The following is a 14,448-nucleotide window of genomic DNA, read 5'->3' as shown; positions in this document are numbered from 1 at the left end:
ATGTCTATAAAATAATTGAGGAAGAAATGCAAGCGTTTAGCCGGGCACAGTGGCTCACGCCAATAATCTCAGCACTCTGGGAGGCCAAGGCAGGTGGGTCACTTGAACTCACAAGTAAGACCAGCCTGAGCAAGAATGAGTCCCCATCTCTAAAAAAAAAAAAAAAGCTGGGCCTTATGGCGGGCGCCTGTAGTCCCATCTACTTGGGAGGCTGAGGCAAAAGGATTGTTTGAACCCAAAGAGTTTGAGGTTGCTGTAAGCTACGATGCCATGGCAGTCTACCAGGGGCAAGAAAGTGAGACTCTGTCTCAAAAAAAAAAAAAAAGGAAAGAAAGTGTTTAAAAATTATACAAATACTATTGTATAGCATAAGTGTGTGTTGAATTAAGGGAACTGCTGGCTGTCAAGCTTTGCCACTATCAGTTAACTCAAAAACTGGTGTTCTTGTTCATTTGCTCATTTATAGAAGTCCAAATATGATTTAAGTTGAGTAATTTATGGGTAGTCATGTCTGAAATGAATGAATGGGTAGTATAGTGATTAATGAATAAGAGTTTGGGACCTCATGTACCTAATGTTTTATTTTATGTCACGTGATATAGTCAGTAAATCATGTAACATAAAATAAAAAATTAGGTACATGTTACCTGTTGAAATTATCTAACATTTAATGCAGTTTTTTTATGATCCATTTTATTCACCTCAAATATTATTTTCTGCATTCTCTCTACAGTAGTTGTCCATGCATTATTGGTTTGTAATGCTAGCACAGAGCTGACTACTTTGAAAAACATTCAGGACTACTTTAATCCAGCTACTCTACCTCTAACACAGCACCTGTTAACAATGTAAGTCATTAATTATCTGGATTATTGGTATGAAAAAATGATAACTAAAAGTGAATATGAAAATGCAATAGAAATATATTGCATAAATGTTACCAGTAAAATCTTAATTATCTTTCAGACTGTGGGATTCCTGTCAATCAGTAGTTAAAAAGAGAAAGGAATATGTGTCGTTTTCCATCTACCTATCTGTATCTATTTGTTATGGTTTGAGCTAATAAATGTTACTGCAATTTTTTTCCTTTTGTTAAAGAATAATGTCTTAGAGATTATTTGAGTGTCGATTTTTTTTATTCACCTGTGTTTTATATTTTTATAGCAGAAATTGTTTAATGTTTATTTATTTTTATTTTTTTTTTAAGACAGAGTCTCACTCAGTTGCTCTGGGTAGAGAGCTGTGACATCATAGCTCACAGCAACCTCAAACTTTTGTGCTCAAGAGATTCTCTCTTCTCAGTCTCTGGGTTAGCTGGGACTACAAGTGCCTACCACAATGTTCAGTGATTTTTTTTTTTTAGAGATGGGCTCTCACTCTTGCTCAGGCTGGTCCCGAACTCCTGAGCTCAATCAAGCGTCCATCCTCCTTGGCCTCCAGAGTACTGGGATTATAAGTGTGAGCCACTGTGGTTGGCCCTAAATTATTTAACATTTAAAAGAATTACTTTACAGCTTGAATCCAGTGTGTATATTGATACTGATTTTATTCTTGAGATTACCATATCTCATTTTCAGTTTCTCAAGCACCGAGTCCCTTTTTAAAAAGGTAGAAGTGATATTATAGGCCTTTTGCCTACTTGCCCTGACAATGGAAGTTCGTTCACTGTCTGTGGTGAATGTATCCAGCTTTATAAATTTTCTTACTTTGTAAACTTACCTTTCTCTTCCCCAATAAACTTTGTTCCATGTTTGCAAAAAAGAAAAGAAAAAAATATTATATTAAATGCATTAAGATGATAGAAAAAGTCAAAATTTCAGTTTGGAATATTATTTTACCTGTGGTTTATTTTCCTCACCATAATAAAGTCCTAAGTAAAAAATAAATGTCCTTATGATTCCATTATTTATCCAATTTGAAATGAAATAAGTCTTTATGGAAATAAAAATAAAACCACTTCATGTATTTTACCTGACATAGAGGCTACATTAATTATCTAAGTGAGGTTTATGTAATAGAGCATGAGCTTTAAAGTCAGTCTACCACTTATTAGTAAAATAGTAATATTTCTGTATCTCTATTTGGGAAAATTAACTACTTTCTAATGTTCCTGTGAAGATTTCATCAAGCAATATGCTAGTGCCAGCACATACTAGTTACTTATCAAACGGTAGTTCTTTTCTACCCTCCTCCAAATTATATATGTATCCATTATGTCTTGTTCTTATTAACAAAAAGTTGTCTGTGAAGTTTATAAATGTTTACAAAGTGATGGTTAAGTTATGAAGTGATCTACTCACCTTTTCAAAGCCTCTAATTTTTAAAAAATTTTGTTTGCTGCCTTTTTATCAGGTCTTTGCCAACTTCAGTGAGTAACAAAAGAGTCATCAAGAGAAAATTTATCCCGCCAGCCTTCACAAAGATCAACACAAAATTTGAACTGTTCAGCCTAGGGGCAACGTTGAAGTTAGCTAGTGAGTTAATTCAGGCACATAAGTTAAATAAGGATCAAGCTACAGCTTTAATGCAGATAGCTCAAATGGTGGCGTCAGACGAAAGTGCTGAAGAACTGCAAATCCACACCCTCCCTATCACGATCATACATGGTAAGAAGTGGGAAAGAGAACAGTTCTAACATGTTATTATATGTAAGCTTTTGTAACTCAGTCTGCTCCTTTATACTTTTCTTTTTTTTTTTTTTCTGATTTTGCAAATGCAAGCTGTATTTATTTATTTATTTTTTTTTATTGTTGGGGATTCATTGACTTTATACTTTTCTATTTCAAACAAGGTTTAAGAATAATTATAAGTAGATTTATTTATTTTTAACCTGAAGTCACTTTGGTAAACTATTAGTTTCAGAGCAGTACCGATTACCCTAACTGGGAAAACTGGCAACATATCTGATGAATGAGCAATATTTTACACTTAACTGTGTATCCAGATTTGATCTAGATGTTTACATGTTGCCCTACTACAGTGGTTTTCTACTTTGATCAGTAAAACTTATTAATTCTTAGTTAGCTCTCTCTTCTGTCTGTTGCAGCAGCTATTCCAAACCTTCATTCTCATAACCTTGTCCCTTCCTTTCCTGTTTTGGTTCTGTCCCAGTGAACCTTTACTTCTTCCTATTCAGAGTGAATACTTCCATCTAGATTGGCGGTTTTCAACCTGTGGGTCGGAACCCCTTTGGACCGTATTAAAGGTTCGCGGCATTAGGAAGGTTGAGAACCACTGATCTAGATTATGTCATCTTTATAGCACACTTCTCATAGACCTTTACCCCAAAGCTGATCCTACTTTTTTGTCCCATTTGAGGAATTACATTGGATCCACCCTGTTTACCAAATCAGTATCTGGGAACCCTGCTATATTTTTCTTTTTTTCTGGATTAAGTGACTCTGTCTTAATCCTCCTGCTCTCTTACTATTCATCTCCCCCTGTTAGATCAGTCCCTGAGACGTGTCCCTTCTAGCTTCTTTCCATCTCTCATATGGATTATCTCTTTTCTAGCTTACTTCTCACCCCTCCCCCCAATCCCAGTCTTCATCATATCTCCATACACTCTAGTGAAGAAGAGTGTATGGAGAAGAGTGTATGGAGTGTATGAATAAGAGTGTGAGCTCTAAAGCTAGAATCCTGGATTTATGTCCTGGCTCTGTCATTTGTTACCTGTATGACCTTGGGTAGGTTACTTATCTCTTAGTTTAAGTTCCTACTCTGTAAAATGGAGGTCAAAATAGCATCTACCTTATAGGGTTAGAGGATTAAATGATTTAACACAGGTAAAGGGTTTAGAATAGTGCTTGGCATATGGGAGACACTTAGTAAAGTCTAAGCGTTTATTATTGTGGTTATCTCACACAGCTTTCTAACTGATTTACCTTCACAAATTCACCAAAGTTGTTTTTCTAAAACACGGTCTGATTAAATCAGTCTCATTGCTTAAAATTCTTCAATGATTTTCCTAGCCTTTAAGATAAAATTTAAACTTTTTTAGCTGTAACAAGCCAAGTTTTTCTGATTTACCCCCTTGCCTACCTCTTCAGCCTCATCTCTTTCCTACTTGCTATAGGCTATAGAAATACCTTCTTTTTTTTTTGAGACAGAGTCTTACTTTGTCACCTTTGGTAGAGTGCTATGGCATCATGGCTCACAACAACCTCAAACTGCTGGGCTTAAGTGATCCTCTTGCCTCAGTTTTCCTACTTTTAGTAGAGACAGGGTCTCACTCTTGCTCAGGCTGGTCTGGAACTCTTGAGCTCAAGCAATCCACTTGCCTCAGCTTCCCAGACTGCTAGGATTATGTGAGCCACTGAGCCCAGCCCTATATAGAAATATTTAAAGTAAATTAATGTCTCATTTAAATGAATCTATATCATAAACCTTTGTGATAAAAATTAATCTTTATAATGAAGTATTTTAGGTACCAGTGTGATTTTTTTCAAATGATTGGATGAAGGTTCAGTTGTCTTGACTAACGACAACAACAAAAAAAACTTCAATTTCTTTTAACAGTTAATTACATGTTTTTCATGCCTCTGCCTAGAATGACCCTTTCTCTAAGCAGTCTAAATATCTTATTCAGTCAGACTTAGTTCTGCTACTTCTTACTTTTAGGAAGTATTCCCACCTCTACCAAAGAAGAAATAGATGTTTTTCCTTTTTAACCCCATACATTATTATTTACCATATTATTTTATCACTATTCCTTTACTTGTCTGTCATCCTAAGTACACTATGGCCTCATTAAAAGTAGAGGTATTTTGGTTATTTATCTTTTATCCCTTGTGTTTAGCACATAATGAGCATTCAATGTCTTTTGAAGAAATTAGTAATTAAATAAAGAAAAGAAGAGATGGATGAAATGTTATACGTCTTGTGCTTTCAGAAACTTATTGTGATGTTGTTTTTATATTTTCCCCTTATTTTAAAATAATTAGGTGTTTTTGGAGCAGGAAAGAGTTATTTGCTGGCAGTGGTGGTTTTGTTCTTTATACAGCTATTTGAAAAGAGTGAAGCTCCTGCAGTTGGAAGTGCAAGGCCATGGAAACTTCTGATTTCTTCTTCCACTAATGTTGCTGTTGACAGAATACTTCTTGGGTAGGTATGACAAGTGTATTTAAGTAGCTAATGTTATAAGTTATTATTATTGAGACAACACAGGCCCTACACATCCATGCATGTTTGCTGGGTATGCCAAGAATACAAGGCCTTTGTCTCAAACAGGAACCAGTATCTATGAAACAGCAACAGGTTAACTAATTTAACTAATTAGCTTATAAGTAGGGTAAAATCAAATATTAGTCCTGACAATTTTGACACAATGATATTCATGTAAAAATTCAAGTTCAGCCAAGTCCATGCGGGGCTGTTGGGGTAGGCCATCTGTCATTGGCCCTGAGCATCCCTGCTGGGATGCCAAAGATGCAAGACCCTGGCCACTCTTCCCTAAGACACTTCTCAGGGTTGTGTTTGCAATAAGCAACTTTGATTGATGAGGAAATGAATGTTTCCCTCTAGGACAAAGAAGAGGTTTGCTGGCTCAGTGCCCATAGCACCGTGGTTACGGCGCTAGCCACACACACCGAGGGTGGAGGGTTCGAACCCGGTCAGGGCCAGCTAAACAACAACTGCAACCAAAAATAGCCAGGTATTGTGGTGGGTGCCTGTAGTCCCAGCTACTTGGGAGGCTATGGCAAGAGAATCGCTTAAGTCCAAGTGTTGGAGGTTGCTGTGAACTGTGAGGCTACAGCACTCTAATGAGGGCAACATAGTGAGACTCTGTCTCCAAAAAAAGAAGAATACGTTTGCTAACTACTTGTTATAAAAATAGTGGATCCTGAACTTCAGTGTTCCTGTCCTATACCTCAGGCCATTGTATTTTTTTTTTTTTATTAAATCGTAGCTGTGTACATTAATGCGATCATGGGGCACCATACACTGGTTTTATAGACTGTTTGACACATTTTCATCACACTGGTTAACATAGCCTTCCTGGCATTTTCTTAGTTATTGTGTTAAGACATTTACATTCTACATTTACTAAGTTTCACATATACCCTTGTAAGATGCACTATAGGTGTAATCCCACAAATCACCCTCCCTCTGCCCACCTCCCCGCTCCCTCCCCTCCCTTTCCCCTTTTCCCCTATTCTTGGGCTATAACTGGGTTATAGCTTTCATGTGAAAGCCGTAAATTTGTTTCATAGTAGGGCTGAGTACATTGGATACTTTTTCTTCCATTCTTGAGATACTTTACTAAGAAGAATATGTTCCAGCTCCATCCATGTAAACATGAAAGAGGTAAAGTCTCCATCTTTCTTTAAGGCTACATAATATTCCATGGTGTACATATACCACAATTTATTAATCCATTCGTGGATCGATGGGTACTTGGGCTTTTTTCCATGACTTAGCAATTATGAATTGGGCTGCAATAAACATTCTGGTACAAATATCTCAGGCCACTATATTTGCAGGCATCCATTTGGACCCTCTGCATCTTCCTGTGTGACTTGAGAGCCAGGGAAACTAATAGAAATATGTTGATGCTTACACTGCTCCCTATGTTACTAGTAAAAGTCCTTTGTCTCTGACCCAGGGGTCTCGAGTCTATTACCTTAGAAGTAGGCTAAAATCAAATGCCAGAACTAGTAGTTCTATATTAGTCTCTTGTTCACTTGTCTGTATGAACACGTAACAGTAAAATAGCTGAAAAGTTTAAGCAAATTGTATTTTTTTTTTTTTTTTTGAGACAGAGTTTTACTATGTTGCCCTCGGTAACATAGTAAAACTCTGGCATCACAGCTCACAGCAACCTCAAACTCTTGGGCTTAAGTAAATGTCTTGCCTTAGCCTCCCAAGTACCTAAGACTACAGGTGCCTGCCACAACTCCTGGCTATTTTTGTTGTTGTTGTTGTTATCATTGTTTTTTAGCAGGCCCAGGCTGGCTTCAAACCCACCAGTGCCGGTGCATGTGGCCAGCACCCTAACCACTAAGCTATGAGTGCTGAGCTGCAAATTGTATTTTTTTAATTCAGTAAGAAGGATCCAAAGAAGACAGTAACAATCTGTTCTGCAGATGTAAAAATTTTGGGAGTGTATAAGATGTTAATAAAAATACAAAGAAAATATTATATTTTATCAGTATGCCCTTGTTTAATGATTTGAATTACCTCATAAATGACAAAGTTTGATCAGGAGAAGTAATTCATTATTTATAAGTCTTTAAAAAAATCAACTTTTATAGCTCATGCCTGTAATCCTAGCACTCTGAAGGCCAAGGTAGGAGGATTACTAGAGCTCAGGAGTTCAAGACTAGCCTAAGCAAGAGCAAGAACCCATCTCCATTAAAACTAGGAAAAAATAGCCAGGTATTGTGGTGGCTGCCTGTAATCCCAGCTACTTGGGAGGCCAAGTCAGGAGGATCCCTTAAATCCAGGAGTTGGAGGGCGGCGCCTGTGGCTCAAGGAGTAGGGCGCTGGTCCCATATGCTGGAGGTGGCGGGTTCAAACCTAGCCCCGGCCAAAAACCACAAAAAAAAAAAAAAAAAAAATCCAGGAGTTGGAGGTTGCTGTGAGCTAGGCTGATGCCATGGCATCTACTGAGGGCAAGAGAGTAAGATTCACCCAGCACATGCAAGCAGTATAACTTGGTTCATTGTACCCTCAATAATTCCCCAACAATAAAAGAAAAGAGAGGGAGAGAGACAAACTGTGTCGAGAAAAGAAATTTCAATTTCTTTTATAATTATATAAGTTAATGCTTACGGTAGAAAACATGCAGACTATATAGATTTTTATTGTATTTCTTTATAGATTTCTTGATTTCTTTTTTTTTTTTTGAGACAGAGTCTCACTATGTCTCCTTGGGTAGGGTGCTGTGGCATCACGCTCACAGCAACCTCCAACTCTTGGGCTTAAATAATTCTCTTGCCTCAGCCTCCCGAGTAGCTGGGACAACAAGTGCCCACCACAATGCCCGGCTATTTTTTTTTTTTTTTGGTTGCAGTTGTCGTTGTTTAGCAGGCTCTGGCTGGGTTCAAACCCACCAGCCTCGGTGTATGTGGCCAGTGTCCTAACCACAGAGCAATGGGCACCGAGCCTATAGATTTTTTTAATATACACACACATTTTGTTTTCCAAACTGAGATTCAAGAATATATATTGTTTTGTACTTTGCTTTTTAATTTAAAAGTTATTTCTCTAGAGTATTAAATCTTCTTAGAAAACATTTTTTCCTAACTCTATTATATTCAATGATATGCTTATACCCTACTTTAAACAATTTTTGATCAGTAAGTTTTGCCATTATAAATTATATTATGGCAAAGATCCTTAATCATAGATCACTATTCCCATTTCTGATTCTTTCCTTTGGAAAAAGTCCTGGAGCTAGAATAAAATATATAAACTGCTTTTTTCTTTTCATTCATATTGGTTACAAGATACAAACATTTTTAAGCTTTTAATATGCTTTGCAAAATTGCCCTTCAGAAAGGTTATGCCAGTCTGCATTCTTACAAGTAATTTTAAAGAATGGCTATAAACAACATTTTTTTAGATCAAGACTCACTTTGTTGCCCTGGGCCTGGATAGAGTACCATGGCATCATACCTCACAGCAACCTCATACTCTTGTGCTCAAGCAATTCTCTTACTTCAGCCTCCCAAGTAGCTGGGACTACAGGTACCTGCCACAATGCCTGGCTGTTTTTAGAGACATGGTCTTGCTCTAGCTCAGGCTGGTCTAAAACTCACAGATCTCAGGCAATCCACCCTCCTTGGCCTCCCAGAGTACTAGGATTATAGGTGTGAGCCACCACGCCCGGCCTCCTAGACAACATTTTTTGATTCAAGACGGCGAAGAGTTACCTGGGGACTAAACAGGAAAGAACTTTAGATTGCCTAGTCCAAGATGAAAATTTAACTCTAGACTGTAAGACAATTAAAAAACAATTCAAGGGCGGTGCCTGTGGCTCAGTGGGTAGGGTGCCGGCCCCATATGCCGAGGGTGGCGGGTTCAAGCCCAGCCCCGGCCAAACTGCAACAACAACAACAACAAAAAAATAGCTGGGTGTTGTGGTGGGCGCCTGTAATCCCAGCTACTTGGGAGGCTGAGTCAAGAGAATCGCCTAAGCCCAAGGATTTGGAGGTTGCTGTGAGCTGTGTGATGCCACGGCACTCTACCGAGGGTGATAAGATGGGACTCTGTCTCTACAAAAAAAAAAAAAAAAATTCAAGAAGTTAGAATGAAGAGGGACGGTAAGTACTGAGTAGTAGAAGTTAACAGGAAGCCTGTGGCTCAGTCGGTAAGGCGCCGGCCCCATATACTGAGGGTGGCAGGTTCAAACCTGGCCCCGGCCAAACTGCAACCCAAAAATAGCCGGGCATTGTGGCGGACGCCTGTAGTCCCAGCTACTCGGGAGGCTGAGGCAAGAGAATCGCTTAAGCCCAGGAGTTGGAGGTTGCTGTGAGCTGTGTGAGGCCACGGCACTCTACCAAGGGCCATAAAGTGAGACCCTGTCTCTACAAAAAAAAAAAAAACCTAAAAAAAAAAGAGATTCTTTAATGTTGAAACCTCTGATAAGGACCTGAGGAATGTGAAACTGTAAGTAAGATCTAAGCCTTGATTCCTTTTATTCATTCATACATTTTTTCATACTGAAGTAAAATTTTCCTCGTGCTCTTGAACAGACCATGTATTCCTATTGGAATGGATAGTATCCTCATAATACTGCACCATTTATTATTACAGATTTAACACAAACTTGCATTGAAAAAAATTAAGCTAATATTTCAGACTGAAAAACAGCTGACTATTCTCCAAGATAAAGCCTGTGAAAAATGTAAAAATTGAAATCTATTTATGTAATGACACAAAATAGTTTTATAATTATTTTGGAAAATTGTGTTGGAGAGTAATAGTTTACTTCTCTGGCTTTTAAAATGCCCATTTTGAGATGGTAGAAGATGTTTTGGAGGATTGGGTGTCATTGAGATCTAATTCTACTCCTAGTTTAAAACTGTAAGATATATAAGAAGAAAGGGTAGCTGAGGGATCCTTCTTTAAAATGCTCTAACTGGGGGTTATGTGGTAAAGGAATGCTCATAGCTCTTGCATGTAGACAGACTTGCCCGGGTTGGAATCGTGGTTGACTCCACTCACTAGCTAGGTTACCTCACCACTGAGCTTCCATGTGCTCACACCTTAGATGATGCAGAGCGGTAATAAATATTAAAGGTTATGTATACAAAGAGGCTCTTTCTAATAAATCTCCATGCTAAATGTATGGTAGCTATTGCTTTCCATGATATTATGTGGTTAGAAACACTTTTATTTGTAATAAATACTAACATTGATATTTTACAAACTTTTAATAAGGCTTAAACATAAGAAATATATATTGTAAAATTCTTTAGAAAATGTATCACATATATAAAAAAATCTTTAAACTACGTTGTATTTACTTTGAGTTTAGGCATTTCACATTAAATTGTTAACAAAAATATACTATTATACAAAGTTAATTTGGATAACATAAATATGTGAAATTTTGCTTTATATACTATGTTTTAAATAATCAAAATTGATTTTATCCTGCTTTCTTTAAAGGCTTCTCAGTCTTGGATTTGAAAAGTTTGTCAGAGTTGGGAGTATTAGGAAGATTGCCAAGCCAATTTTACCTTATAGGTAAGAATGCTCACCTCCAAAAGTCACAGATCATTCAGAGACAAAGATGGTAATTTTATGTAACTCTTGAACCTTAAATATGGTTTTTGAAGAAGAGCAGAGAAAGCCTTTTCTTGTATCTGCATTTTGATTTTTCGTGATGTTATGAAAAATGAAACAAAGAGGGATTTCTAAAATGCAGTTCTTTCTTTAGCTTGCATGCTGGCTCAGAAAATGAAAACGAACAATTAAAAGAACTACATGCACTAATGAAAGAAGACCTGACTCCTGTGGAAAGACTCTATGTGAGAAAAAGTATCGAGCAGCATAAACTGGGAACCAACAGAACCCTGCTGAAGCAGGTACAAGGGAGGAGCTTCAGTGTGTTTCTTTATACCAACTGTTTGGATTCTCTTGTTTCTGCCAATGGAAGAATATTTCCTTTAAATAAAACAAACTGCTGCGATAGTTTAGATTCAACTAAGGATTGTGCATGTGGATGGATGCCTTGGATATAGTCTGCCAGTGTACACTTTATGTTTGCTTCAAAGCATTCTTTAGATCTCAACAGATCTAACTCACCAGGACTTAGTCATCTTTTCTCCTCATTTGCATATCTTTTTTATAGGTTTGAATAGGAAAGTAAATGTGGCGATACAGTGACCTGTGGTTTCCAATTGCTAGGAAATTAGAACTAGCTTGCTCTCTGATTTTAGCCTACCCATACTTTGGTAAAAAATGTTCTTTTATTTTCTAAATTGTTAATTATTAACATTTTTTGTTGTACTAAAGGTTCGAGTAGTTGGAGCTACCTGTGCAGCCTGCCCATTCCCGTGCATGAATGACCTTAAATTTCCAGTGGTTGTGTTGGATGAGTGCAGTCAAATAACTGAACCAGCCTCACTCCTTCCCGTTGCAAGGTAATCTAAGAGCGCTCAGATGTCACAGTTATTTTAAACATTTCCTCAGTTCAGACTTACAATAAACTTTTTTTGTGAAAATTCTTAGTGATTCAAGTAGTAAACTTATATCTTAAAAGTATACAGAGGGAAATTGGTGGAAAGGTTAATTATCAAAATTTTGTTAGGTCACAGTTTAGACATCTGGATGGCATAATTCTTAAAGCATTTATAGCTCTAGTGCTAGGATTCTACTAGAACTTTGCAAATTTCATAAATAGGTAAAGATTGCTTTTTAGTTATAGCTTGAGAACCTAACTCCACTGAAGAATGTCCTTCAGTTTCCTTACCTTAATATAATTCATGTTTAGGTTTTGAAAACAGTTTTTAGATTATAAAAGGATGTAAAGTGTGTAATGAAAAACAAGTTGAAAATAAAAACTTATCTCCTAAAATTAGAAGATAGTGAAATCTTGTAAGCTGTCCCAGCCAATTGAAACATTGTGCTTTTAAAGCATCTCTTAGTGGGATATCTAAAGGTAGTGGAAAGAACACCAGACTAGGACTCAGTAGACCTGAGTTCTAGTCCTTGCTCTGTGCCCAATTAATGAGGGAGCAGGATACCAACTCTCATAGTTTGCTTGGGATGTGGAAGGTTCCCAGATCATAGGCTTTCCATTTTTAGGATGAGTTTATCATCCTACTCAGGAGCCAAGGATGGAAGAGCAGCAGAGGGTAGAGGGGTAATAATTGTTGAACACTTACTGTATACCAAACACATTACATATTTCGTTTAATTCTTACCACAGCCGTGCAGCATAAACTCCTTCCAGGTTACTAAGAATAGTGAAACATGGAAATAACTTGTTGTGTCTGCAAATTTTAACAAAGTTGAAATTCAGATACAGTTTGTCTATAAAACTTGGATTTAGGCCGAAAACCTACTTTACTTCACCTCTAAAGCAAGGGTTTAGGCAAAATGATTTGTATGAAAACCTCTAAGAGTTTATGGATTCTAAAAGTCAGCATGGCCCAGATATGTTCTGTGAAATATGAATTCCATGCAGAGGCAAGGGAAACTTAATAGGCTTTATGCAGAAATAAATTCCGCATAAATAAATTATGTGGAATAAAATTTTCAAAGCCCTTAATATACTTACTGGTATTATTAAAGTCTTGTTAGTTCTCAGGACATTTCATGGGATGTGAATTTTTAAATATATTTTGGAAAACTGCCATAAATGGTGTTAATACACCCTTTTTTTATTGCTTAATTTTTGAAATTCTGTTTTTAGGTTTGAGTGTGAAAAGCTGATTCTTGTTGGGGACCCCAAACAGCTGCCTCCTACTATTCAGGGTTCCGATGCGGCTCATGAAAATGGATTAGAACAAACCCTTTTTGATCGACTTTGCTTAATGGTATATACTGCTAAATTCTCACAGAATTATTATCTACTTATTATATACTGTGTATGTGGCCTGGTAGAGAATGAAAATATTACAAGACCTAGTTCTTGCTTTAAGATAATTTATAATTGGAATTGTTTAGAAAGTAATAATCTTATTAAATAAGTAGAACCTTGTGATTTAAGTACCTTTTATAAAAAAGAATCTTTACCCTATGTACTTTAGTAGAGCACTTCACATTTAAACATTTTTAAAAATGATTTCTTAATGCATTTTTAAATTGAGGCAAAATTCACTGTCTCAATTCATTTTGTGTTGCTGTTATATAAGAGAGTACCTGAGATTGGGTGATTTATTAGGATACTAATCCCACCATGCAGGCCCCAACCTCATGACCTTATCTAAACCTAATTACCACTCAAAGGTCCCATCCCCCAATATCATCACATTGGGGACTAGGACTTGCACATATGTACTTTGTGGGCACACACACATTCAGTCCATAGCAGAGGTACCCCAGTTGTTCTTATATTGGAAATCATTATCTGACTTCTATTTATATTGTCTTAATGTCACCTGCATTGTCTGTGAAGATTTTCTTTTGCATCAGAAATTTTATTTCTGTTCCCCTTATATTGAATTTCACATTTCATTGAGTTTTAAGTTGAATTATTGTGAGTTTTTTGAAGAAATTGTATTTTGTTCCTTGGTGCTTTTATTTTATTAGTTCTTTAATGATATTATTTTGAAAATAGGTTTGTTTTGGGGCAGTGCCTCTGGCTCGGTGTGTAGGGTGCCAGCCCCATATACCAACGGTGGCAGTTTGAGCCCAGCCCTAGCCAGCTAAAAAAACAGCAATGACAACTGCAACAAAAAATGACTGGGCATGTGTTGGGGGCCTGTAGTACTAGCTACTCGGGAGGCTGAGGCAAGAGAATCACTTGAGTCCAGGAGTTGGAGTTTGCTGTGAGCTGTGATGCTACGGCACTCTACTGAGGGTGACAAAGTGAGACCCTATCTCAAAAAAAAAAAAAAATAGGTTTGCGTCCTTGGGATTGAAATGTCTCTTTTAATCTCTATCTTTTCATCATCTCACCTTTGAGATTTTGTTTTACTGAATTATAGTCTGATTAAATTCTAAAGCTTGAACACCTGTGGATATTTTTGGCCATTTTTCTTTAGTTCTTTGGTTATATTCTTGTCTGGACTAGATTTTATACATGTCTTCTGCATTATCTCCCTTATTAATTTTGGGGAGAAGCTATAGTATGTTATAGTTGCTACACTTGTTTTATTTTCTGACGTTCATGCTTGGTGCTTGGGCAGCTCTCTCAATTTGTATTCTGTATTCTGTTTTCTCAGTTCCTTAAAAGTATGATGGTGTAGGAGTAGAGGGGAGGAGATAATGGGGTTAAGAATGTGTTAAGAATGTGTGCTGTTGCTGTGAGCTGTGACGCTATGGCACTCC

General features: G+C 37.1%; 1 protein-coding gene across 1 annotated transcript in view; it reads left to right on the top strand.

Moving 5' to 3' along the window:
- The window catches only part of LOC128569228 (protein ZGRF1-like), a 36,932-nt gene that overhangs the window by 13,706 nt on the left and 8,778 nt on the right, over positions 1–14,448 (top strand). The window contains exons 8-14 of the mRNA XM_053567388.1: positions 734–848; positions 2,353–2,606; positions 4,944–5,103; positions 10,618–10,695; positions 10,889–11,036; positions 11,467–11,594; positions 12,869–12,992. Of these exons, the coding sequence (XP_053423363.1) occupies positions 734–848; positions 2,353–2,606; positions 4,944–5,103; positions 10,618–10,695; positions 10,889–11,036; positions 11,467–11,594; positions 12,869–12,992 (1,007 nt within the window). The remainder of the gene's footprint in view (positions 1–733; positions 849–2,352; positions 2,607–4,943; positions 5,104–10,617; positions 10,696–10,888; positions 11,037–11,466; positions 11,595–12,868; positions 12,993–14,448) is intronic.

This window comes from Nycticebus coucang, chromosome 1, assembly GCF_027406575.1.
Source record: "Nycticebus coucang isolate mNycCou1 chromosome 1, mNycCou1.pri, whole genome shotgun sequence".
NCBI lineage: Eukaryota > Metazoa > Chordata > Mammalia > Primates > Lorisidae > Nycticebus > Nycticebus coucang.
This window is presented reverse-complemented; position numbering and strand designations above follow the sequence as displayed.